The following is a 24,034-nucleotide window of genomic DNA, read 5'->3' as shown; positions in this document are numbered from 1 at the left end:
CTCATAAAGCCAATTCGAATATTTGCTTAAGAATGTCATAAAACAGAAAACAGGGATAAGCCGTAAAACCAAGTCTAGGGCGAAGGACCTACTAAACGATAACCCCCGACATCCTCGACCGAAATAATAAATATGTTCGGGCCGTAAAAAAGTTGGCTCGACTTCGTTAAGCCAATGCCCCAAGACGGATAGGAGGCCTGGCCTGTTCGACATTTTTAATTGTGCTCTTGGCCAATAATTTTTTATTGCCTTCTAAACGCCGTCCGACGTGAAGAAAATTAAAACAATTGTCGGGGTCACCAGAATCCCCTCCTGGGTGTCGTCAATAAGTTTAACAAATAAAACGCGAAAGCGTACCACAAAATTGTAAACAACATATAATTTGATGATTTCTTCGGCGGGTCGAGCGAAGATTTTATAATTAAAATTTGTACTAGAATTGCTTTAATTAAAGCCGCAAGGTGAGTGCCAAAGTTTACGACCAATACAAATTGAAGTAGGATGGTGTGAGGTGGTGTCTCTATAATTTCAAGTAACTTTGCTGCAGACAAAGTTTTCCTTCAAATTTATAGAGTTTTTCGGACGAGAATACTAATTGGCGCTGGGTGGGAAAATCCCAGTCCTCCTCTAGCCTTCAAACGCCAACAAGAGTTTGTTTAACCAAATCAGAGCCATAGACATGCATAAAATTGTGTTCAACAAAAGGTTGAATGACACCTTGTCAGGTGAAAAATCTATTCATTTTTATATCTTGAGCTCAGGTGGATAAAGCAATGAGGATGTCAACCAAACTAGATTTTCAAGTAATGAAAAATTCATATGGAATACCAAATGCTCTTTTTTTTAGGTTTTATTAACTGAATAGTTTGTAAGAATTTGGTAGAACAGTGCGTATGATTAATATTTTAAAACCCCAAACTATGCTTAAAATCAATTGAGTTCGCAATTTCAGCTCCTAGCATCATCTTCATGTAAGGGCATGTTTCCAAAGGCTCGGAAAGTTTTTCCAATGCTTTTCTCCCTCTTCGACATGACGAAAGAAATTTGCTGTGAAGACAAACTTGTTGTTTGCTCCTTAACTTGGTGGGTTATCTCAAGTCGAACATCATCATCAGCAGCCCATCAGCGGCATAGCAGCGTCATCAGCATCATGGGTATCCCCAGCATCGCCGGCATCATCATAATTTTCTGGCTTCGTTTATCGAACTCAAAAAAGTTAAGAATAATGTACACTTCAACATTTGTGCCATAGTTTGAAAAGAAAAAACCTGCAAGAGATTGCGGAAGGCAATGGTCTGATGGCAGTGACAGTGGCTGGGTAAACAAAGGCTCCTCCAAAAAATAGGGAACATAACATAACTTGGCCCAACAATTTCCTCTTTAGTGAAATTTCGAAGCCCCTTTGTTGGGCTTGTTCCTGAGGAAGGTACATTGCCCTCTTCCGTATCTTTTTTTTTGGCAATGTAATATACTGGGGAACTATTTCTTAAGCTTTAAGATTTAAAGTTAGGTTTAACTTACTAAAAAATTTAGATTCATAAACACAAATTATGCTAAACTTATATAATCTTTTTATTGTTATTTATTTACCAAAAAATATTGATTGGTAGTAAAACGAATTAATTAGCAATCCGCAAATTGATTTAATTTTCAATTGTTTTTTGGACTAACACTACCCATTAGTCATTGTTCAAATGCGACCACTGTATTTTGGAGAGCGGGATACATGAGTAGCTTGTGTACTTGCGAGTGCTTTCGTAATGCAAATGAAATGAGTTTTTGTTGGCCAACGAGGTATTCATTAAAGCCCACCGATTCGGAGCGCCGCAAATTGCACTTGCCGATAGGCAGGCATACTGCGAAATGTGCAAATATTTATAACTGCAAACTGCGAGCCGAATTCATCAGGCCTAATAGCCTGCCTGATGGCTATTCGGCCAGTTGGCCAGAAGCGGAAACAATGTGCGGTTGCTAGCCACCGATAGTAGACCCATTCAGAACCAGCTAGTCTCCTCCCCCGCATAGAACTCCCGCTCTATGGAAATGTTGTTGATAATGATTTGCATTAACGCGCATTACAGCAAACCCATTTCAGCAATGAATGGCTGGGAGTGCAAGTAGATACGCTAATGCGAAATGATTGGAATTCTTTGGACAGATATTGCTGGCGAAAACGCAATTTATCTTCTTCAAATCGAACTGTTCCAGAGATGCATGTCCGATAATGGCCTTTACGTCTATCAGCGGCTGAAAGTTTCACAAAAAATATTCGGATAACCCCTAACTTTTGCCAGAAAACCAGGAAGGCAACAAAATACTTTTCCAGCAATTTGTTGACTCCGACAATTGCTTGGCTATTTGGCTGATTCAATACAATTATCTAAAGATTTTTACTGATTTATTTACTTGGGAGTTATTTATTTTTTGGACACAATTTGGGGACTTGGGCTTTCTACTTTCGGTTCGACTTGTTTACTGTTTACAGAAATATGATGCTCATCTCAAACACAAGACAGAAAAAAAGTAAGCCAACAAAAAAATATCATACCGAGGAAAGTTAAGTGCTACAAGAACAAGGAGTGTACCAGAAAAAATATTTAAAAGACGGGGCAAAGAAGTTGAACCGAATTCAAACGGATGCAGGGCAAAGTAGAAGGCCAACTTCGGACATCAAAGGATCGTAAAACGCACTCGCACTTTCCCACTGGAGAGTGAAGCAAAAAGGGGTCCTGTCTCGGAGCTAATACAATTATCTGGGCGAGGACCAGGAAAATTGTTACACGACAAATGGTCAAGTCTGGACCTGATGTCATTAGCTGCACTCGCTTCTGTTTTTCATGTATTCCTGCAGTGATTACACCTAAAAAGGAGGAAAAACAAAATTAAGTTTTTTAAGAGCACAAAACAATAATGACGTGTTTTTTTTTTTTGAAAAAACTGAGGCTTATTGTAGTTTTTAAAGTTATCTTGTCTTATAATAAAGAACTTCTTGAAACGGAAAATTTTAAGATTTTTAAAAGGATTAATTTATGGCATAAGCTTTTATAAAATCTCCATTTAAAACCAGGAATAACTAAACAAATAATTTTGTTCTGACATTAATCAAGCTTATGCCATTGCTAAGTGAGATATGGCTTCTTAATCGAATGATGCAACTTTCAGAGTCAAGATGGCTTATCGAATATTCAATATACTTATACATATATATATTGAAAAACGAGAATATATATTATAGCTGCTGGATGAAACTGTCACTTGGAAAGTGTTCATTTTACTTTCACTTTCTCCGTTTTTTTTGTAGCTTATCTTAAAGTTTTATTTTTTTGTTTTTGTTGCCTTTCCGATTTTATTTTTCCTGGCTAGCTGGCGTCGTCGAGCAAGGACATTTCCAACTGGCTTCATCTTGTTTGACTTTTCCTGCCTTAACGCGGGTCCTGCTGAGTTGTTGGACTTAAGCCAGCGGGGATTCCCTCCGGTTGCCACCAAGCGCCTCCCAAGTTCCCGGCTGTCGTCAGGCGAGTCAGTCATCAGCATCAGTAGCAACATAGTGAAAAATATTTACTGCTGCTCCTTCGTCCTTTCGCCCCAGCCATCCTTTCCCAGCCCGGCTGCTTTGTGTTTCTTGTAAATTGCTTCGCTTACGTCCATCCCACTCGCTACGGCTTTTCCTACTTGACAGGACAACGACAAATTTTACGTGTTGTTTCTTATTTTTACTCCTCCTTTTACTCCGATTCCACGCTGTTTGTTTTATCCCAGCCCTGTTTTTTATTCGCCCGTTCTCTCAGAAGACGGAGATGTGATTTCCGCTGCAATAAAATAGACTGGCTACCTTAAAGGCTTTATGACCCTTGGAATTCGCCAGTTTATGGCTTGTGTTATTTTTATGCACTCTACTTGGCCCCATCCTCCTGGCTCGCCCCATAAGTGTTGGAGCCATTTTTGTTTTCCTTTCGTCACTTTGATGTCCTCAAACGGGTCTGGGGTAGAGTTGAAGCGACGAAGTCGGCACTGGGCCAAATTACCATAAAATATTAAATTATTTATGCATATCCCCATTGAGAAAATTTCTTTGCTGGTCCCCCTTTTTTTATTGGCCACACCGACGGAGGGTCAGCCGAGAATAAGTTCCCCGAATGTGGGTCTCAATTTGGCTTACTTGGGGTAAGTTGGGGATAATGTAGTCACGCTGAGGCGAACCAGGGTCAGCTCGGCTCAGGGTCTATTAATGCCTAAGCCAGGTTAACGCTTTTAATTTAAATGGAAAAGGCAGCGAAAAAAAAGGTGGGACTATTAAGCCTGTGGATCCTTTTTGACAGACCACAGTTGGTGACTGGCATAGGATAATAATATATTTTATCAATTAAAGCAACTTTATTTGTGAAAATTATTCAAATATGATTTATATTTCCCCCAAATGATTATTAATAATTTTTTGGTTTATTGGAAGTTTTAATCAGCGAAACACCGGGGAATACTAACTCATGCAAACCAATTTGTTAAGCATGATAACATTCATAAATGATTTACCATTCCGATGAGCCAGACCAAAAATACAGAACACAGAAAGCACCGACAAATTTCCATAAATTTTCACATGATTTATTGAATGCCTTTTATTTATGATGAATTTTCAATGGCTGTATATTTATAATTTTTTCATAACTTCCTTGCGACAATAATCTAATTATTGATTCGATTTCACAACTTGAAATGGAGTGTATGTGTTAAATTGAATGTACATTAGATTGAATCAAGTATGGGGGAGTATGTGAGACACGCAGACATGAGAGTTATGGTAACATTTAACCTAATTATGGAGCCGTCAATCCGGGCTCCTGCCGCTATTTACAAGGCCGACTTTAATTAATCTCTAACCTAAGTTACGTAACTGCAGATGGCGCGAAAGCTTACAAATAATTGGAAGTCGGATGCGCGACCCAGGTCAGCGTTCAATAGGCCAGTCACGTCCGGGGCTGCATTGCCCGCAGGAGTCCGAGGACGCCCAGGAGTCCGAGCATCGCCTGGAACGTGCTCCCTTCGCCGGTCCTCGTACTTGTCCTCGCCGCCGCTGACATGATGGCCGATGCGGAGTATTCACCTGTTGGCCATAGTAATTCGTCGACCGACGACAGTTGCGATTAATACGAATCATTCATTTCACCTCACATAGAAATAGAAATTGGATGCGACAGGCCGGGGGCCCTCAACTTACCGCTCAGCACGTGCAGGTCCACAGATACGGAAACGCTGTTCGACGGCTGGCACGTATAATTGCCGGAGTCCTCTTTCCGCACGACCGGTATTATCAACGAGCCGATCTGCAATAACCGTCAACCGTTAGCCGTTTACTGTCTTCAGCTTACCGTTTATGTCCAATCCCCCAAGGCAGTAAACACTTCACTTACCGTGTTTTGATTATCGCCCACAGTTCCAAAGATATTTCTATCCAGTTGGGTGTACCATCCGGTGCGTTCATCGTTCTCGCTGATCTTCTTCTGGCCCCGGAACCAGATGATGTACTTGGGCGGGTCCAGAGTGCCCCGGACGATGCAATGAAGTGCCACCTTGCTGCCCGCCTTTACGAAGCGGCTCTGATCCCCAATCAGTTCAGTCTTGGGAGCTGTAAGAGGGTTTAATTAAATAAATACATTTTGGTCTGTAAATATGGTTTTTTTTTTTTTTTCGAAAAATGTGAACACTCACTGACTATTTGCAAGTGCACCTTGGCACTCAGCTTAGGCTCGGTGGCCATCTGGCACTCGTACCAGCCGGCATCGCTTGGCTGGACATATTTGATTTGCAGGGACCAGGTGTAGTCGTGATCCTCCTGGAAAATCGACTGAAAACGTTCATCGGCAATGAAGGTTGTTTCGTCCACACTGATGATGTGATTATCCCGGATTCGCACCCAAGAGACGGGTTTGTCGGACAGACGGTGGATCTGAAATTGCACCAGAGAAAAAAATTAAATTAATATACAACTCCCACACAACTCTGTGGAAATCAAAATTAAAGTCAGAGTACTCCATTATGATTTCTTAGTTCACTAAACTATAAAAGCATGAAAGCTCAAGCAACCAGCATTAACATAACTATTATTATGTAAATCTTTGGCAATCTGCTGCTAATGAGCTTTCACATTACACAGATTGCATTCGATGTTGAACTAATCCATACATGAATAATTACCCCGGAGCCGGGGAACTAAAATAATCCGGCCACGTTCTGCCTGTCGTTTCGGTGTTAAGTTGCAAAAAATCTGATGGCTCAAACGAGTCCACGGACGTAAAATCTTAGATCTCGACGAGACCAGGAAATGGAAATGAGGAAGCAGATGATGGCGGATTCTGGGCCAACTTAAAGCTAAAATATTCTCACAGTTCTCTTCGTTTTGCTTTGGACCTACTTTGGTGTCCTGTCGGCTCCTGTTTTGGCCCTGTTGTGGTCCAGGCCCAGATCAGCATAATTTCATTTGCATATCAACAATTCATTCTGTTTACGTTTATTTTTTATGACGTAAACAACCGCCCATGCTTCTATTTACAGTTTACAATTCCATACAATTTATACATATATATTTCTGTATATCGTATATATTTTTTTTATCCTGCCCTTTCACGGTCTGCTCTTCTACCGCTTTTGTCCAAGTCTATTTTACAGATACGGCCAAGAACACCTACGTACGCATGTAAATTTGATGTCTGTTGTAGCTGTATGTAAAATACATTTTGCAATATGTATGCATGCAAATAAGTGTTTCGCTTCCTACCATCTGTAGCGATATCCTTGTATGTATCTGTATCTGTATCTGCTCTACTGTGTATCCGTATCCATATGTGTGTCGGCGAATGTGTGAAAGCGTGTCTGTGTGCAATATGTAAATGGTAGTTTTATCTCCGGTCCGTTGAAATTAAAAAGGAATTCGGAAGCAAAAAAAGCACTTTGCTCAAGTGCGTGTGGCTTTAAAATTAAGCTAATCCCTTCAAGCCTGCCAGATAAGTTTATTATTTTCATGTCTCGGTTACAACTAAAAGGCTTATTTTCAGCAACAGCTTTGAGCTTGTGGGACAAGAGCTCTAGTCATTTTAATAAATTCAATAATTTCATTTATAATAAATTCCCGTTGAGACATTTTACAAAGCCACCCATCAAATTAGGCCTACTCTTACGCAATTTTTGACATCAGCCTGATTAATTTGCTTTTGTATGATATACATTTTTTTCGTAAAGCAGCTTAACCGGATGGTACCTATTTATGACACGTGACATTTAATTTAAATGTAATATTCGCAATTAAACGTAATCTCGTATTAAAAAACCCTTTCGCAAGCAAACCTTAATGGCTTACCCCACTGAGGTCGCCCACCCCAAGCCAATCGGAATTCACAAAAACCAACAAGTACACACTAAAAAAAAGTCCTTAAACGTTGATACATTTAATTAATTAATAAATTTTAATATTCATAAATTGGTTAGAGTAAAATTTTTAAACAAAGCTTTTAGCATAGTAGCTAAACTAAAAGAACTTCGATAATACATGAAACTTTTTTTTATTAAAATATATTTTTCACATAATTTTTTGCAGTGTCGTTTACACTCACCTGACATGGCATGTAGGCGTGGTTTCCCATCTGCGCCGTGAGGTTAAGCACCGGCATTGTCAGGTTGCGTCGCAACCCCACGCCCTCAGTCCCAATCCCGCGGTTGGCGGCCAAGTACGATTTCTGCTCCGTATATGTTCGCCGACGCTGCTCCTCCGGCGATATTGTAACCGCTTCGGAGGATGCGGCGGCTGCCTTGGCGGCCTCTGCCTCGGCCGCGGCTGCTGCCTGGGCTGCGGCATCGGCGGCGGCGCGGTAAGCGGGCAGATCCGCTGCCGCAAAAACGGGAAATGGGGGCAGGAAAGTGGGAATGGAGAAGCCCTTGGTCAGTGAATCGGCGACACCCGGATGCGCCTCCACCTCCGCCTCCGCAGGCATCCTTCCAATGGAGTTTCGCGCATCCGTTTCCGCCGATGGCGGATAAATTGTTGATATGAGCATCTCTGATGTTGCTGCTGCTGGCTGGGCTGCTGTTGCGGCTTGTGTTGCTGCTGTAGGAGCTTCTGTTTGCCTCACTGTGGACTCAGTAGTTAGCCCAATTTGTGCTGACTGGGTCCATGCCATCGTTGTCCCAGCCATATCTGCTGATGGCATGCCCCGGGCTGCGGCCGTGCTCCACAGACTCGATGCCATTGCCTTTGCTGCTGCCTCAGTTGTTGCTGGTTGCTGTGGCAGCTTTTTTGCTGTCGTCAAGCTGCCGGCTGTCGTAATTAGATCGTTTTGTGTTGTCAGTGGCCTATCTGGCAAAGTGGATCTTGTGGCTGTTGTAGGCCTGTGTCCCTCAGTTGTCTCAGGCTCCAGTCCTCGGATAACTTCCGCTGCCAAGGATGCTTGTGTCTCCTGGGGACTGCAGGTGACAAGTTCTGTGGGCGTGATCGAAAAAAAAGTGTATTGTGGTTGTTTACTGACTATTTTCTGTGGTTTAACTATTTAAGGTAGGAATTTAATGCAGGAATAATACAGCAAAAAATTATATAAATGGGTAATATTTAAAACAAAACAATATCATCAAAATGATTCCCACCATTCTCTGCTAATGCAATATTTGGCTTAATTTAAACGAAGGAATCCTAAATAAATAAATTTAATAAATGTTTGTGGCGCACATCAAAGCATTTGGAAATTAAGGAAAATTATTGCAATCGGCTTATGCAAGGCGAATGAATTAAAATGCCGGGGAAACAAATGAGATTTCCCCCACGCTTCCCCCGGAGCGAGTGTGAGGCCTTCGCACACACTCGCACTCAGAGGCGTAGAGTGTATGTATTTCGTTTCAGTTAATTTTCAATTACGCTTTTATGCTAATTAAAATCGTAAAAATTTGCCGCTTAATGTCACTGCCTGTGGTGGCTTTCATTGCGTTTGTTCGCTCTTTCCTTTTTCAGTTTCAATTTTTCTGCGAGCACGCTTTCTACTGCTAAAAGTTGTTTGTTTTTTTGTAGCCTTGGCTGCCTTTTCCTCTTTGGCATTGCCGGTTTGTGTTTCCCTTTTAAACTTTTCCTTTTTATGTTTGCGACTTTGTGCCCTAGAGGAAAACTCAGCATAAAAAATAAATGGTAACTTCAGCCTCATAATCATTGCGTATACTACACGTGTACCCCACATCCTGGGCTCCTCGGACGAGGGAAATCAAATCAAGAACCCACTCGCTCGCCACCGCACCTGTCCTCGCACCTCGTCCTAATTAATCAAATGAAATCCAGCCCGAACAAATAAATATATTTTTATTTACATTCCAGATTTTTCAGTGGCCTGCAATCGTATTTTATTTATTTGCTGAACACAAATGTGTCATATATCACAAATATCGCGCAAAATATAATATTTGCCCAGTTGATAGCAAAAAAAAACGTATGTATTTATCCTGAACAAATAAAGTTTCATCAATTTGTGCAAAACTTTATTAAAAGATTACAAAGCTAATAACTTTAGGCAATAAATTTATAAAAAATGAAATGAAAGGCCATCTGAACGACTAGGCAAACGCCGCAACATTGATTAGCTCAACACCCCAACCAAAAAAAAACTTATTTGAACAACTTTCTGCCTCAAACACTCTGAAAAGGACATGCCGGCCCCGGGGCTAAGCACCAACTAAATTGAGGGGCGGAGAAGGACAAGGCGGAGGCGTGAACTTGGCAGTCGAAGTCATTCAAGGGAAAAGTTTTGAGCAAACCGCAAAAACCGGGAGGAAGAAAATGAACATGTTGGTGTGCACTTGAAATTGTTTGATTTCAATATTTCTGGGAAATTTAAGTTTTCAGCTTAATAAAATATTGAAAAACTTCACAAAACTTTTTTTTGTGCTTTTCCAAGAAATCCGTTTAATTATTTGGACTAAGAGACTGTTCTGATGATGTTTTTTTTTTTTTGCAAGCAGTAAGCAACCTTAAATTTTCATATTCTATATTAAGAGATGACTAAACAATGTTCAAGCCCAGATTTATCAAACATCAATATTATTCTTGAAAATTATACATTTCAAAGGCATTCGTGAGAGGAAAACAAACTCATTTGTGGCAAGATATCCAGCAACAACCAGCCAGTTCAATGCTCAGTAAAAACGGGCCAGAAGAAGGAACCTGGAATTGAGCACTGATTTTCAGGGCCAAGATCTCACCGGGCTGATAACACAGAATTTGCATTTTTAAATTATTTCATTTCACGTGCTTGTCAGGGCCTTGATTTAGGTAGAGCAAGAAATTTCAGCCGTTCTCGTTACCTTTCAGCTGCCCCAAAAATTCTACGTGTCTCGAGGCTCAACCACAAAAAAAGAATAGCCACAAAAAGTAGAGCCAAGTGAAAAAAAGAGAATCCACAGGGCAACCGCATAAATTTCCCCACGAAATCATTTCAAACGAATGCGTGTGATTTGGCTGTGTTGATAAGGTCCACCCCAAAGGTCGAACCCCGGCCCGGCAAAAAGGTTGCAAGCCATTTTTTTTGTTAAAATGCAAATTGAAAATTTCACTCACAGAAAAATAGTAAATTTAAACCGCACTGCAGAGTGGAATATTTTTATCCTCCCCCTATTCGTTTTCGCTTTGTTTGGAATGTCAAGATGGAAAATCCCATGAGGAGGGGTGTTTGAGGAGAGAAAAAAGCAAATCCAGAACAGCTTGCTTAAGGCAGAGTTTGCATTTTCAATTAAAACCGATTTAGCCGACAATCAAATCGGGTTTGATTTCTTCACAAAGAAAAATGCTTACTCAAACAAAAAACCGGAAAAACGGAATTTATTTCTGTGGTACATTCAGTATTTGTAATTGGAACAGGCTTTTAGTTGGAAAGAAAGCGAATTGTTAAAGGCCCAAAACCTGCCAAAAACTATTCCCACAAATCCGATTAGTTTTCTGCATTCTGCCGTGTCCTTTGCCCTTTTTATTTTGGGTTAGCCAGGAAGAAGTGTGATCCAGCCATTTAGAGCACTTGACGACAGTCAGACACACACAACAAACACCCATCATACTATGTAGTATATACCCACAGGCACACACTCGAGAGGGAAAAGAGTGAAACGTGCAATAAGACTCAAATTGTTTTCTTGTTTTCCTTCACCAAAATTGGCCGCAGTCATGGCAATGGCCCTCATTCCCTCATCCGCACCCTAGATCCGGGTCCCAGATCCGTAGTCCCCCGACTGAAGTTCATATTTTAAGCCGGCTCTAGCCGGAATGCCTGCGGAATAGTAATGCTCACAAATTAGGCAAACGGCTGACGCAAAAATTACTCAAATTGGCGTTCACTCGACCGGTGCCAGACAGAAACAGCCAACAAACTGGGGCTAATGAAAATTTAGGAATTGGCTTAGCCCACTACAAAATGAGACATCGCATCAGGGCTAGGGGCTAGTGAACATTGATATCATTATTCCGTAGAAAAATGTCCTTAAATAAACTTGGGGGCAGTAATTCGATCCACAGTTCCTGTTCAGGCCCTCGTTAACTGGAAAAATTCTCAGGGGAAGCTTATTTTACTGCATAGGTCAGGTATATCTACGCAGGACAATACAAAGCGATATCCTCAAGCGCTGAGTAATTAAAAGAATGTCTCTTAGAACCTGAAACTCCCATGGTGAAGCTATTTTAACTATCACAAATGCTTAGGATGAGCCGTAGAAATCTGTTTTGAAAACTATTCCATTCTAAAGCCATCAAAAGGGCCTAAGCCCGCCCATTGTGTAAGTGCCTGTCATGTGGCATGCTTTATTTTGTATTCTGTAGCCCTGGATACCAATGACGTAGTCACCTGAGTGGAGGCTAAAGTGGGGATTGGGGCGGTGGATCGTGTCCAGACTGGCCCATATGGTGTACTTGTCCTGGCACTTTGACCCCTTAGTTAATATTTCATGGAGTTTTCCTTTTATGATGCTGCACAAAATCGTGCGAGAAAGTGAGACACAGAAATTACCAGCACAAAGAAAAATGTGTTTGGATTTAGTTGTATTTTTGTTGTTGTTATGCAATAAAAAAAAAATAAATTGGAATTTAATTCGAGATAATATGTTTAATTAAATGAACAAAAAATGTTAAAAAACATGTTTGTTTAATCACATATCTTAATTAGCCATTGTAGCATAATTAACAGATAAAAAATGTGTTTTATTTTCATACAAATTAAATCTGAATGTTGTTTTTCACAAGTTAATAACTTTAAAAAATTTATAAATATTTAATTAAACTTATTATTTGCCTCTCCCTCTATTACTGTAGTATACAAATAATCAAGTTTCGGAGCGACCAAAGTTCAAGAGGTCTTAATTCGCGCAATCTTCGTGGCACGTGCATCATTAGCGTGGCGTTAGAGCACTCGCATCAGCTTTGCCCAAATGCGGCAACTTTTCTGTCTTCATTTTCCATATAATTATAAAAAATATGCGTGGGCCTTCCAGCCCAAAAAAAAAACTCGCAATAATTACATGTCCAATAAAAAGTCATGGCTGTTTTGCAAGGACAAAATGACGTCGATGGCATCGCGGCCGTAATTAAAACGTCGAGCGCTTGTGGCCAAAAGAAGACAGAGGGCCACTTGACTCGTGGCCATCCGCAGCTCCATCCGCACCTGTAACCTAAACCGAAGCCCTACCCGCATCCGACCCGCATCCGCCTGTTTGCCAGTTTTCTGGCGTTGGTGTTTATGAGGAGGACATGGGCATGCAAAGGAGCAGCCGACACATATACTCGCTCGCATAAAACCAGAAAACTTTTCACCGGGGAGCACTTTGGATTATAGCCGCCTCGAGTGCACATAAAACACGAGTCCGAGGACTCGGATTGCTGCATCTATCTAAGTTGGCCCGAAAGGGGGAAGCGGGGAGCAGGCTCTGAGGCTGATAGTTGTGTCGCCGGATTTGAGTTCTTCTGGCTGCTGGTTGGCAATCTTAATGAGTCCCCTTTGGGAACCGCCGAAGCAATTAAAGTTCAAATGGGCTAAATTACTTGTTGGGCATCCCATTAAGTGCAGAGTCTTGGGGCTAAATATAAACAGAAATAAGATGTGGAGAGAGCTCTAAAAGCGACTGTATGAAAATATCCAAACCTAGCTCTTAGTAAAACCCATAATTGTTATTTTTAATAGGAATACATACTAAGATACTAGCAGTTCCGAAATGTTTTTTCGATACATAGTATATTTTATTAATGGCACCCTTTTCAATCCTACTTTGGAAATTAAATTTGCCAAAATATACGTTAAATAAGAACCCAAAAACCAGTCGCCTCAACATGGCCATTAACAAGTTTACTTTAGCTCAAGGTTCGCAGCACGCACCGCACAGACAACAGGCAACTGGGTACAAACTATACAACACTGCGTATACGCAACGCTGGGCAATGCTCCAATTTCAATTTACTGCGAAACTGAAACTGAAATGAACCTCAAAAGGGGAACCAAAAAAGAAAGAAAGAAAGAGTGGAGCTGCTGTTTCACTTTTGCCGCCTGTTTGTTGGAAACACGTAGACCGAAGAACACGATGCCATAAAAATAAATTGAGCCCGTGCACAGTCACCGACAAAAGTGGGTGTACCGACAAAGAGCCAAGTGAGCAGAATGAAGGCTCTGGGGCAGCATGGTAACCCACATTGAATGCCCGTGCCCATCGCATTGGGCCCGAACATGGCGTGTATAATTTTCACAGTGACACCCAACATATGTTTCAGTTTTTGAATGAATCCTTGGATAATGGCAGCAGAAAGCAATTTCACACTAAACACAAACATCTCCGTTCGGCGGAAGCCACTCGAACGAGTGGGAGCTTGTAACCGGGAGCCGGGAGCGGGGTATCACCCACTCAAATACCCCCACATTCTAGAGGCAAACACATGCAAATGTATCTTTAATGCGTAGACATCGCAGCGTGTTTGCCCCAAAAACACACACAATGATACTAGGATGGTGTGCACATATTGGTACAATTTCTATAAGATTTCATGGCTATACTCTCTCCAAGAGCTATTTATTTATTTATTTTGCAAGAATCCGCCTCGGTATTCGTCGTCGCCTCCGCTTTTGGTAATTGTTTATTGATCGATTTGATAAATGCCACTTTAAATACAATTCCTCCCCTCCTTTGTTTGATTTTTTACTCAAATATTTATGGGAATTCCAAGCACTTGTGATCAAATGTCATCACAATGTGCATAAACATAAATAATTTATGATACGAAAGGTTCAAGTTGATGAAGATGAATCCGTTTGCGGGGGATGGGCATGATAAGTGAACTGTGGTCGAACCAAAATCTAGAGGGAAATTAAATGCCAAAAAATGGTAAAGTCTAAATTTAAATGGATTTCGGGATGGATGGCACAATGGCCTCGTGGTGAAGATAAAAAGTTGTTTATAAATGGAAAAGTCATATTTTCTGGAAAAAATACATAAAATGATAAAATCAAACATTTACTTTCTTCCTTTTTTCCTGGAACATTTAAAAATAAATAAGGCCTGAATAATTTTGTGAGCTATGAAGTTAAAAATTTAACAATATTTTAAGTTAAGCAAACTTTTCTATCAAATATTGCTCTTGGCCATTTTCAGTGACTTCTAATTTAATTTTCCCTGAAAACTTGGGGACAAATTCATAAAATTATCTTAAATGAAAATATATTGTGTCGCCAGAGTTCCATATATTTTGCTTTCATTAAAGCCTTGCTCCCTACTGCCTCTCCAAAATATAAATCAACCGAAATAATTATGCGAAATCTCAACGCTATACGAATATCTCTCATGACTCGTCTGTTATCTACTTGATTTTTATGGCTTCCAGGGAAAATATTTAGCTAGCCAACTAGAGGAGATTGCGGACGAAGAATGTTGAGGAGAAGAAGGCTTGCCGGCAGCCATAAATAAGTAGGCAAACGTTGACCAGAAATAAAACAATTTTTCATGGGGTCTCCTGCCTGGAAGGAGTGTGTTCGGCATCCCGTTTTTCCCCACCCCAGCCTCCTGCGGCGATTCATAAATTTCCGCATTTTTGGCCAAGAGGCTCTTTTCCTTTGTATCTTTGTTTTTCTTGATTTTTTTTGGGCGGTTTGTCTTGTTCTTTTCACACTTCGGCAAGAAATGAAGACAAGGCTCGTTGACTGTCGCTGCACTTTGTCATTTGTGGGTCATTTCGAGCTCTGTGTTCTGTCTTTCCCCCTGCAGCCCTCTCAGGGTTTTTATCCTCCATTCGAGGTCCTGTGTCCTGTGGGCCATTCTCTGAGCAATTAAATGCCCCATACACTTACTCACTTGTTGTCGTCTTTGATTGCCCAAAGCGCCGAGGCTGCAGCTCTCGCCTCTGACCCTCTGAATAATTTCAGCTCACATTTTGCGAGCCAAAAGCGCATCAAGGCCATTCCGCTTACATTGTAAGCGTGATTGTGTATGGTAACAGGAAATTGTTAGTAGCATGGGGAATGTGTGACAGTGGGCGAATATTGTACACAAAAGTCTGTCATCCGACAAGTGGAACCATCAAATTGATATTAAAATGAAGGACCTATAATTTTTACAGTCAAGAAAGATTTTTGAAAAGATCTTGATTTTCGCATATGGATATCACTACATTGTATCCTTCAATAGCTTCAATCCTTATATTAAGTACCACTTTTGAATTGGAAACCAATTCGCACACACCAAACTGGTTGGCCATAAATTGGAAAAGATTTTCTCTATCAAAAAAGTCGTCGATTTTTTCAAGTCCTCTAAAGTGATCAAATTTGTTCGCCTACTAGTAAACACATCAGTTACAACTTGGCCCACCGTGGGATACTATTTTGACCTGTGGCACTGTCATGTGCTGGTGGTCCGGCCCAGGCAGCTTCCAACCCATTGCCAACTTTGTTTGTGTTACAATATTTTCCGTCATCACAGGACATGCCTGGCTGGGGTCAACTGACAACGTGTGCTACTGTGTGTCGCACACTATAGCCGCCTAAGGGTCGCTGTTGTTGTCGTGGTTGTGCTGTTGTTTTGGTCTCTCCGCAAACCCATTTATAATTTATGAAGGTAAGCAAACACTTTTGGCCCTGGCACACACGACAGGACGTCAGGACATCACGACCCCTGAGCTGAGCCTTAAAGGATTCCGGTCATTTGGCCAGGTGTAATGAGTCGGGGTGTGAGAGGTCAGGCCAAGTCAATCTGTAGGCCGCTTTGATTGGAACACAATAACTTTGTCGACACATTCCCGAAATTAGCAGGAATCCGACAGAATGCAGGCCCTCATAAACCTTTCCTCCGCAAATCCCCGACCAAAATTTCCGAAAATTCAGAATGAGTTTTTTGACCGAACAATAGAAGCAACAGCAAGCCAAACTTTGGCCGTATTATATATTTTTGACTGTTCTGGGGAAGGGCTTACAAATAGTTGGAAAGGGCTGGCAAAGTTGGCTTGCATCTGCTTTGTTTGGACCATTCTGTATTTTGGCATAACGAGTTGCACTCAAACTTTTCGAAAGCGCATTTTGCTAAGGGGGGAGAGAAACACGTTCAGGGGATTTGGGTAAATGGGAAGATGCCTTCTGGCCATCACACCCCAGAGCGCCACTGAAAATGTGTTTATTAAACATTTTTTGGCAAGTTTTCAATTTCGTTAATGCCTTCCACCAGCAATTGTACGGCAGAGAAAGGGTGACCCAAAGGTTTGCTCTCGCTTGGCAAAGAAAGAGAAATTTATTGTTTTATTTTCGCCTTGATTATGGGGCAGTTGAATAGCAGTAGAGCAGCTGCTACCTCTGCCAAAAGGAGCATTGGGGTTAAGGACCTTGCGCAAACTATTTTTCATCCTCATACTTTTCGGAAGCAGCCGAGAAGCCCAGTCAAACTTTTCAGCTTAGTAGTGCGGATAATTGTTCATAAATTGGAAAAAGTTCCTCAACATTTCAATATTCTCCTGTATATGTTGAGCCAATTAAAGCAATTTCGTATTTAAAAGTTGTAAAATGTTTTAGGCTATAATTATTAATTAAACCAATTTACCAATTACAACTACTGGCTGTTTTAGTTATTTTAAATAAATATTCCAAAGCCATCTCCAAATATTTCGTTTCATTTTCATTATATTTGCAATCCTTCATTTGTCTAATTAAAATAAATTACCCCCAAAGCTTAGCGGAATTATTTGTTGTCAGTGTCTAATTTCTTGGTAACTTAAACCACTTCAGACTGAATTAGAAAGCATTGAAATTTAATCGAAACTAATGTCTTTCAGTTGAGAAAGTCTTTATCAGAAACCAAGCCTTTTCAAAATGTATATGGAGAAATTTAGAGAAAAGGAAGTAATGTTTTTTTTCAAAATTTTTTTATTGTGGTCTGAAATCTAATTACATTCAGATAAGGTAGCGGCGATGCGTCTTAACTTTTCTCTTCAAATGCCACATTTTATCAATTCTTGTAGACCACTGTTTTCCTATTTAGTGACCTCGTGGCTTCGTCTAATCTAATTTCGGCAAATCAAATGAAACAAAAGGACCCACACAATTGCCAAGGACAAGTTTCGCCAAAGACAATTGGCTTTGGGCCCTCATCCCCTGCTGATCCAGAATCACTAAAATAATTTGCCAGCAGCCATGTCGCGTCTTCTGGGACACGCTTACGAGTGCTATTATCCTAGAGTGTGTGTGCACTTAGAGAAATATATGAGTAATGGGGTAAAAGGATACAAAAATGGTACACTGTTTCTATTACTTGTCTGTTTTCTAATTTTTTATGTTTTCTTTTTTATGTTACATTAAAAATTTGTATAGTACAGGATGTTAAATAGAGTAAAATAATGAAGTGTCAGGTCGGTTTGCAGTGTGCGACATGAATGCGTTAAATTAAATCAAAAATGTATGAAAGTCACCCAAGGAGAATGGGTGGGAAAACCCCGAGCTGTACTTACGCATCCCACAGCCGAGAGCTGCCGCCGAGAGTAGAAGGAGCCAGGACGCTGGCCTGGAAGTAAGGAGCAAGTGGCGACACCCACGCTGCCCCGTTGCTTCCCTTCTTCCGATTGCTAATGTTACTCCTGTCATCTCTGCAGTTGTCAACGTGGCTGGTCCTGATTCTACAGCTCCTTCCGCGTTTTGCTAGTTCTAGTCCTGCGTGGCAGTCCCAGTGGCCCAGTTCCTGGCTGCAATGACACTTACAGCGCCTTTTGTGCGCTCATTGTCCGCCTGGCTCCAATTGGGACTCGTTTGCGGCATCGAATCTGGCTGCTCTGACTCCTTGGAATCGGATTGGGATCCAGGACCTGCTGATTGCACTGCGCCGTCTTGGCTGGCAAACTTTGTCGCATCCTCCGTTCCGCTCTGCTCCACCCAACAAATCCCAGTCCAAGTCACAGATAAATAGGTTTATTGAATTAATACGCTGGAGGCTGGCTCTTTGGCTCTCTCCGTTTGGGGATGCTCTTACCTCCTCGATTTTATTTCATTCGATTTGATTTCTATTTTATTTCTATTTTCCTCAGAAAGAGATTGCAACTCTTCTTTATGGGTCTGCCACAAGTTTTTCGTTGCGTTTTCGTTTGCTCAACCGATTTTCTTTCAGTTTCATTGTTTAGTCCCCAGCTCTTGTGGCCTCTTGGCTTGCACTATTTTTACTTTGCTTGATTTATATATTTATTTAAGTGTTTTCGCCTTTGTTGAGTGGTAAACTTTTATTGGCGCTGCAGTGGCTTCAAAAATAAACAAATAAACTGGCTTCACAGCTCGACTTGAGTATATTTCCTGTGGAAAACCAATTTAAAATGTTGGCTTTTAATTTATTCACAAAATTCAACCAATTCAACAAATCCTTTTCAAACAATCTTTTAGATTAAATGCAGAAAATGCATTTTCTAAATCTTTACTTTGACTCTACAATTGTTATTTATTTAAATTGTATCGAATTGAAGCATATTGCCAAATCAAAGCAGTGGAATAAAAGTTTGGTTTTAAAATCTCATTCAATGGAAAAATTCTTAACTTTTTAAAGAAATATAAATCAAAATAGCCAACTTCTTTACACTTACATCCTCATAATCGTTTGGCAATTAATAAAATTTTCTTTTCTTCGTTCACTTCTCACTTTTTCAAGCCACGGGCCAAAAGTTAATAAATAGAACAGTTTCCATGCAAAACTACTATAGCACCCGATCACCCAGTGTTCTCAATGACTAATGGGACAAAGTTTTAACATGGCACGAAAAACTTGAAGAACTTTCACCATTTATAGTGTTTAACAACTTTTACGGAGCCGTTCGTTAAAATTTAACAGTCTTGGTAATAAGTTACAATAACCTTATGGCCAAACCTTGGAACAATTGCGGTTTTGAAACTTTCAGCTGGGCCAGCTTATATTTAACGATTTAACACGTGAGAAAACATTTACACTTCAGTAACAATTTATCGCATAATCCGACTCGAGAATATTTCCGCCATCGCCTTTATCCCTGTTGTTATTATTTTTTTTTATATTATTTTTTTGTTGCCCGAAATGATGCACAATAATCCCTTTTTACGTTACGGCAGACGCTTACGCATCCTTGGAGAAATCCTCTTCTGTTTGTCCTGTTTTGCTTCTTGGGTCCCAGATATTTTTTTGTTTTTGTTTTCTTCAACGCGGCATTCTAATATCCATTTGAATGCGACGAAAGCAAACAAATTTTAAAAGTGATTTCGGCAAAAGACACTCGACCAGCGGCAATGCAGGACACAGGACACAGCACACCCAAGGGGACATCAAGTGGTTTAACTTTGTCTTAATTTTTCCTTTCCCTGTTTTTTCCACTTTGCATATTTTTTGTCGTCTTTATTTTCACTGTTTATCGTTTCGCCGTAATGTCTTGAGCGGACATCGCGGAAAATTGGCTTTTTATCGTGTTATCCCTTTTTCCATCCGAGTCACGTCCGCGCGAACAGGATGCAAATTTTCTACTGAAACGCGTGCAGTCAACGTCAGCGACCGTACCACCAAAGCCCTTACATTCCGGAGGACTTCGTTCCCAAAGCTGCCGACTGTTCTACGGACGTGTTTCCCCCTGTTTCATTCCGTCGGGGAATGTTCGGATTGCGGCTCGTTCCGACTTTCCCCAGCCGGAATCTCGGTCCTCGGAACACCCAAGCCCCTTTCATTTTGCCGGCTGTTTATTTGCGGCTGCGCATTGGTTCGATTTGCTAAGATTTGAAATTTATTTGTTTATGACTCGGATACTATTTGTAACTGACCAACAATACATATGTTTCCGGGGTACAATACTACGCTTTTGTCGCATATGAATACCAATATTTGGGACAAAAACAATATTTGTCGACTGAGGTAGTAGACCTTAATTAGCTTTGAAATGTATATATCTTAAGTAGGCCTTTAAAGTTAGGCCTTCTACAAACCCGGTTCAATTAAATAATATTAAAAAAGGTAGCTCACTCCAATGCAATATGTCAAGATTATCATATGAAACATGAAGGCCTTTTTTTTAAGCCCTTTAGCCTGCAGTGTTTATTAAGTGTTAAGGCATACCTGATTAAAATATTAAAACAAAACCATTCAACCATCTTTCAACACGACTTAACCAGTTGCTCTTCAGTTGAATTGATTTACATTAATGTTTAACACATACGAAATATTTATCATAAACCCCGGAATTAAAAAACTCAGAACACGAAAAAGGGGGATGGGTCATATGATATTCTGCCTTAATAATTTTTAAATTGTTTTAACATTTACATTTCAAGTGGGTTAAGTTGAGATTAACTTATTAACGTCCATTCTATTTATTTTCCTTGAGGTTAAAGTCACACAACTCAGTGGCGCGTAATTGGCATCCTGCAAATGGTGACCCAGTAAATCACGGTGGTGACCGCGTTGGCATTCTGTCACTAAATTAGCTTTTTGGTGTCTTTTGAAAAATCATCGCCTTTAGTGGCCGAAATTTACTGCCAAATGAAGAGTCTCGGCTATTGTGTGAGAATGTGCCATTATGTAAGAGGTCCTTGGAATTTTTCCGGGGCCCAATATGCGCGGCTTGATAAACGGCGGCCTAGGACTGAGTGTAATCTTGTGTGCTTTGTTGTCAAAGAGCAAGTAACAAATAAATATTATTGAACTTTTAAGTCCCCAGAGGGTGGCCAACATGCAATTGACGCCCCAGCGCGATAAAAGGCGGTTTCTGGGGATGCTGGGCGTAGGGCATAGGGCGGTGGGAAGATAAGGGGCAGGCGTCCTCTCAAAGTGCCAACATAAATTCTTGCACTGTTCAATTTATTGTGTATTGACACAGCTTACGGAGAAACAAATAAAAATGTTTACTAAAGTGCGGGTGCCAGGCGAGAGTCCTGCCCCATGTCGAATCGCTCTCAAAGGCTCCAGGAATGCGGACGAGTCCTGCCCCCCTCGCCACCCCACTAACTTTCTCACGGAGTCAAGGACCTTGTTGGCATCCAGGCAGCCATTGTTATTACCTCTTTGTTGTGTTTACACGCCATTTGTGGTATTTCACTCACTTCCATGTGGCTCACCTCGCCCGCGGATTCTGAGGAAGGTCCTGCAGGATGCGAGAAGTGTCAGTCGGCATGCGGGCGGCGGGCAAAAGACTGTCGTAAAAGTATATTTGAAATGAAAATGCCAGGGGGCCTTAAAATGCTCAACTTTGAGCTCACGAAATAATCAAAATATACTTTATGTCGTTTTCTGAGCCAGAGAAAACAGTTAGTCGAGTTATCGCCGCCGAAAGCCAGACAACAAAAACAGAAACTTGCCTAATGCTGCCGAAAGCCATGAATCGGGCTTGAAATAAAACAAAAGATCAACATGTTAATGTGCAGTAAAGTGACTGCAAAACACTTGAAAAATAAAGTGATTTCATGCGATGCCATACTTATATTTTTACTTCAACCAATAAAAAGAATAGAACTAGAAGTGTTCTCTTGTTTCTGCAAAATTAAAATATCTGTGGTGGAAGCTAAGGTGAAAGATCAAAAGTTTTCAATTGAAAACAAATATCATCATTTACTCTTGTAACACCAGCTTTTAACTTTATTTTCTTGAATTGTAAATAATTTTTTTTGGTTATACATACGCACTATTATTTGTTTGAGTCTTGAAACAATCGAACTTTGAACTGGAGCTAGAGGTTGCAGGAAGGAATTGGCTGGCACATTTCGACAAGCAAACTCGAAAGTTGGTCCTCCGCACAACATCCCAATATACATATACTTCATGATTGCTTTTCCCAATTTTGCCAGATTTCTTCAGCCTTCAATTTTCTACACGAATATGTATTTATATAGAAATATTTTTTCAGTTGTTCCCCTCGTCGTGTTCGTTTTGGCAGAATGCCCTGCTCTTCGATCTGAATATGCGAATTTCCATTGACATGCTAGACAAATTTCTGATAGATTTACTTGCAATCACATATGAGAAAAGCTGGTTCGATTTTTTCGCAGCGGCCAAGGCAACAACATCCTTAAATGCATCAACGATATTAAATATTTGCTATGGCGTCTGAGAGAGCTGGAGGATGACCGGAAAATGCCAATAATCCCAATGTTGCAACAATTTATGGAACATTTGCTCACTTGAGTTGAGCTATAAATTCTACAATTATTGTGGTCAAAATTTAGAGTGATGCAGTGAATTTTTTTGCTGAAAAATAAAATCCAAATAAAAGCAGAATTAAAGAGGATCAAGAGAGAAACTAAAATCTGTTTAAAACTCAGATTAAGCATTTCCTGAAAATCACAAACAAAAGAAAATGTGTCTATATTGGAGGTGTACAAATAAGTAACTAAACACTTAAAACCCAACTCCCTATTCAGGCAATTCGAATTCCCTTTCAAGCCAGATATGCGTTCCACTTTAGTGGCCTACTTTTAGGAGTAGCCGTCTAATTCTCTAAGCGCATTTCAGGGAAGCTCTTTGAGGCTATTAGGCTCTGAGAAAAGTGAAGCTGTGGCAGCCACATTGTGCACTTTTCCCTTTGCATTTGCAACTGAAAGCGCGACAACAATTTATGCAGCTGTGGTGCGACCAGCTCTAGCCGTGTTCATTTGCTCAGCCAACCAGTAAAAGTTCGAGAATCAATTGGTTTCGAGTGCCGCAGCACTAGGTCTCTGTGTTCGAGCCATCAAACCCAAACGCACTTTACGCTTCACGCTTTTCATTTCGAATGCTAAAGCAGGGCGGAAAACGAATAGGGAGGCATCCTTCCTGGCAGAGTGGCAGAAGCGATTGCAACAAAATACAAACTGCTAAGTAAAACGGATGAGTGTTGCAATTAAAGGCAAACAAAACGCGTAATCGAATCCTATGTAAATGCGTTCTACGCAGAGGGGGAAAGCGAGACAGCAATCGAGTTAAGGATAGAGACGGTTTTAGGAATGGGCGACGGCTTGATGGCGAGGACGGTTAATGGAAACCGCCGTAACCTCGTTTTAACACCAACCACTGCCGATACACTAACGCTCTTTGTTGCAACTTTTTTTCCCCCTCACTCCCTTCTGTTAGTAGCTTCCTTTTTGTGGCGAATCAGGATTAACGGTAAATATAATTACTGCACCCTTTGCCAATGGAGGGACAAATGAGGGGTTAACTGGGGAGAGGGAGAAGGGTCCAAAGGACAAAGCGACGTGACGTTAATGATATTGTCGGTTGGGGTTGTGGGACCCTCCGAATGCGACCCTTGGCTAATTTGTTCTATGTTCGACTTGTGTCTAATTAATGAAGATTGTGTCGCATAATCGTAACGGTTAAATTTATATAAATTGTTTGCGGGTTTGTCTCGACATCTTAAGTGGTAACCCATTTTTACCCTCATGCCTCCAATGCCTCTTTAGTGGGCTGTCATTGTCCTTAGATTTTAATAGGCTTATGAATAATTAAAAATAGGGTATATCATATTCAACAAAACATTCCTAACAAGTTAACAATCGTGGTTCAAAATCATTCGATTTTTTCAAAGATCCTTTCGAAAATGGGGGAAATGCAT

The 24,034-nt window shown here is 40.7% G+C and overlaps 1 protein-coding gene across 2 annotated transcripts; it reads right to left on the bottom strand.

Annotated features, from left to right (window-relative positions):
• Positions 1-4,586: 4,586 nt before the first annotated feature.
• On the bottom strand, positions 4,587-19,996 carry dpr17 (defective proboscis extension response 17). 2 transcript variants are annotated; one of them, XM_017253724.3, is made up of 8 exons: positions 19,082-19,996; positions 18,484-18,797; positions 17,969-18,377; positions 7,605-8,467; positions 5,707-5,944; positions 5,409-5,623; positions 5,216-5,321; positions 4,587-5,101 (listed from the first exon to the last, which is right to left on the bottom strand). In XM_017253724.3, exons 3-8 carry the CDS (start codon positions 18,099-18,101, stop codon positions 4,965-4,967), a joined length of 1,692 nt encoding a protein of 563 aa, XP_017109213.2. In that variant the 5' UTR covers positions 18,102-18,377; positions 18,484-18,797; positions 19,082-19,996; the 3' UTR covers positions 4,587-4,964. The 2 variants fall into 2 exon arrangements, with proteins under 2 accessions (XP_017109213.2, XP_017109209.2); XM_017253720.3 differs by having other exon boundaries at positions 17,969-18,797.
• Positions 19,997-24,034: the final 4,038 nt, after the last annotated feature.

The sequence above is a fragment of the Drosophila bipectinata genome, chromosome 3R (assembly GCF_030179905.1).
Source record: "Drosophila bipectinata strain 14024-0381.07 chromosome 3R, DbipHiC1v2, whole genome shotgun sequence".
NCBI lineage: Eukaryota > Metazoa > Arthropoda > Insecta > Diptera > Drosophilidae > Drosophila > Drosophila bipectinata.
The sequence above is the reverse complement of the archived record's forward strand: the minus strand, read 5'-3'. Positions and strand labels throughout refer to the sequence as shown.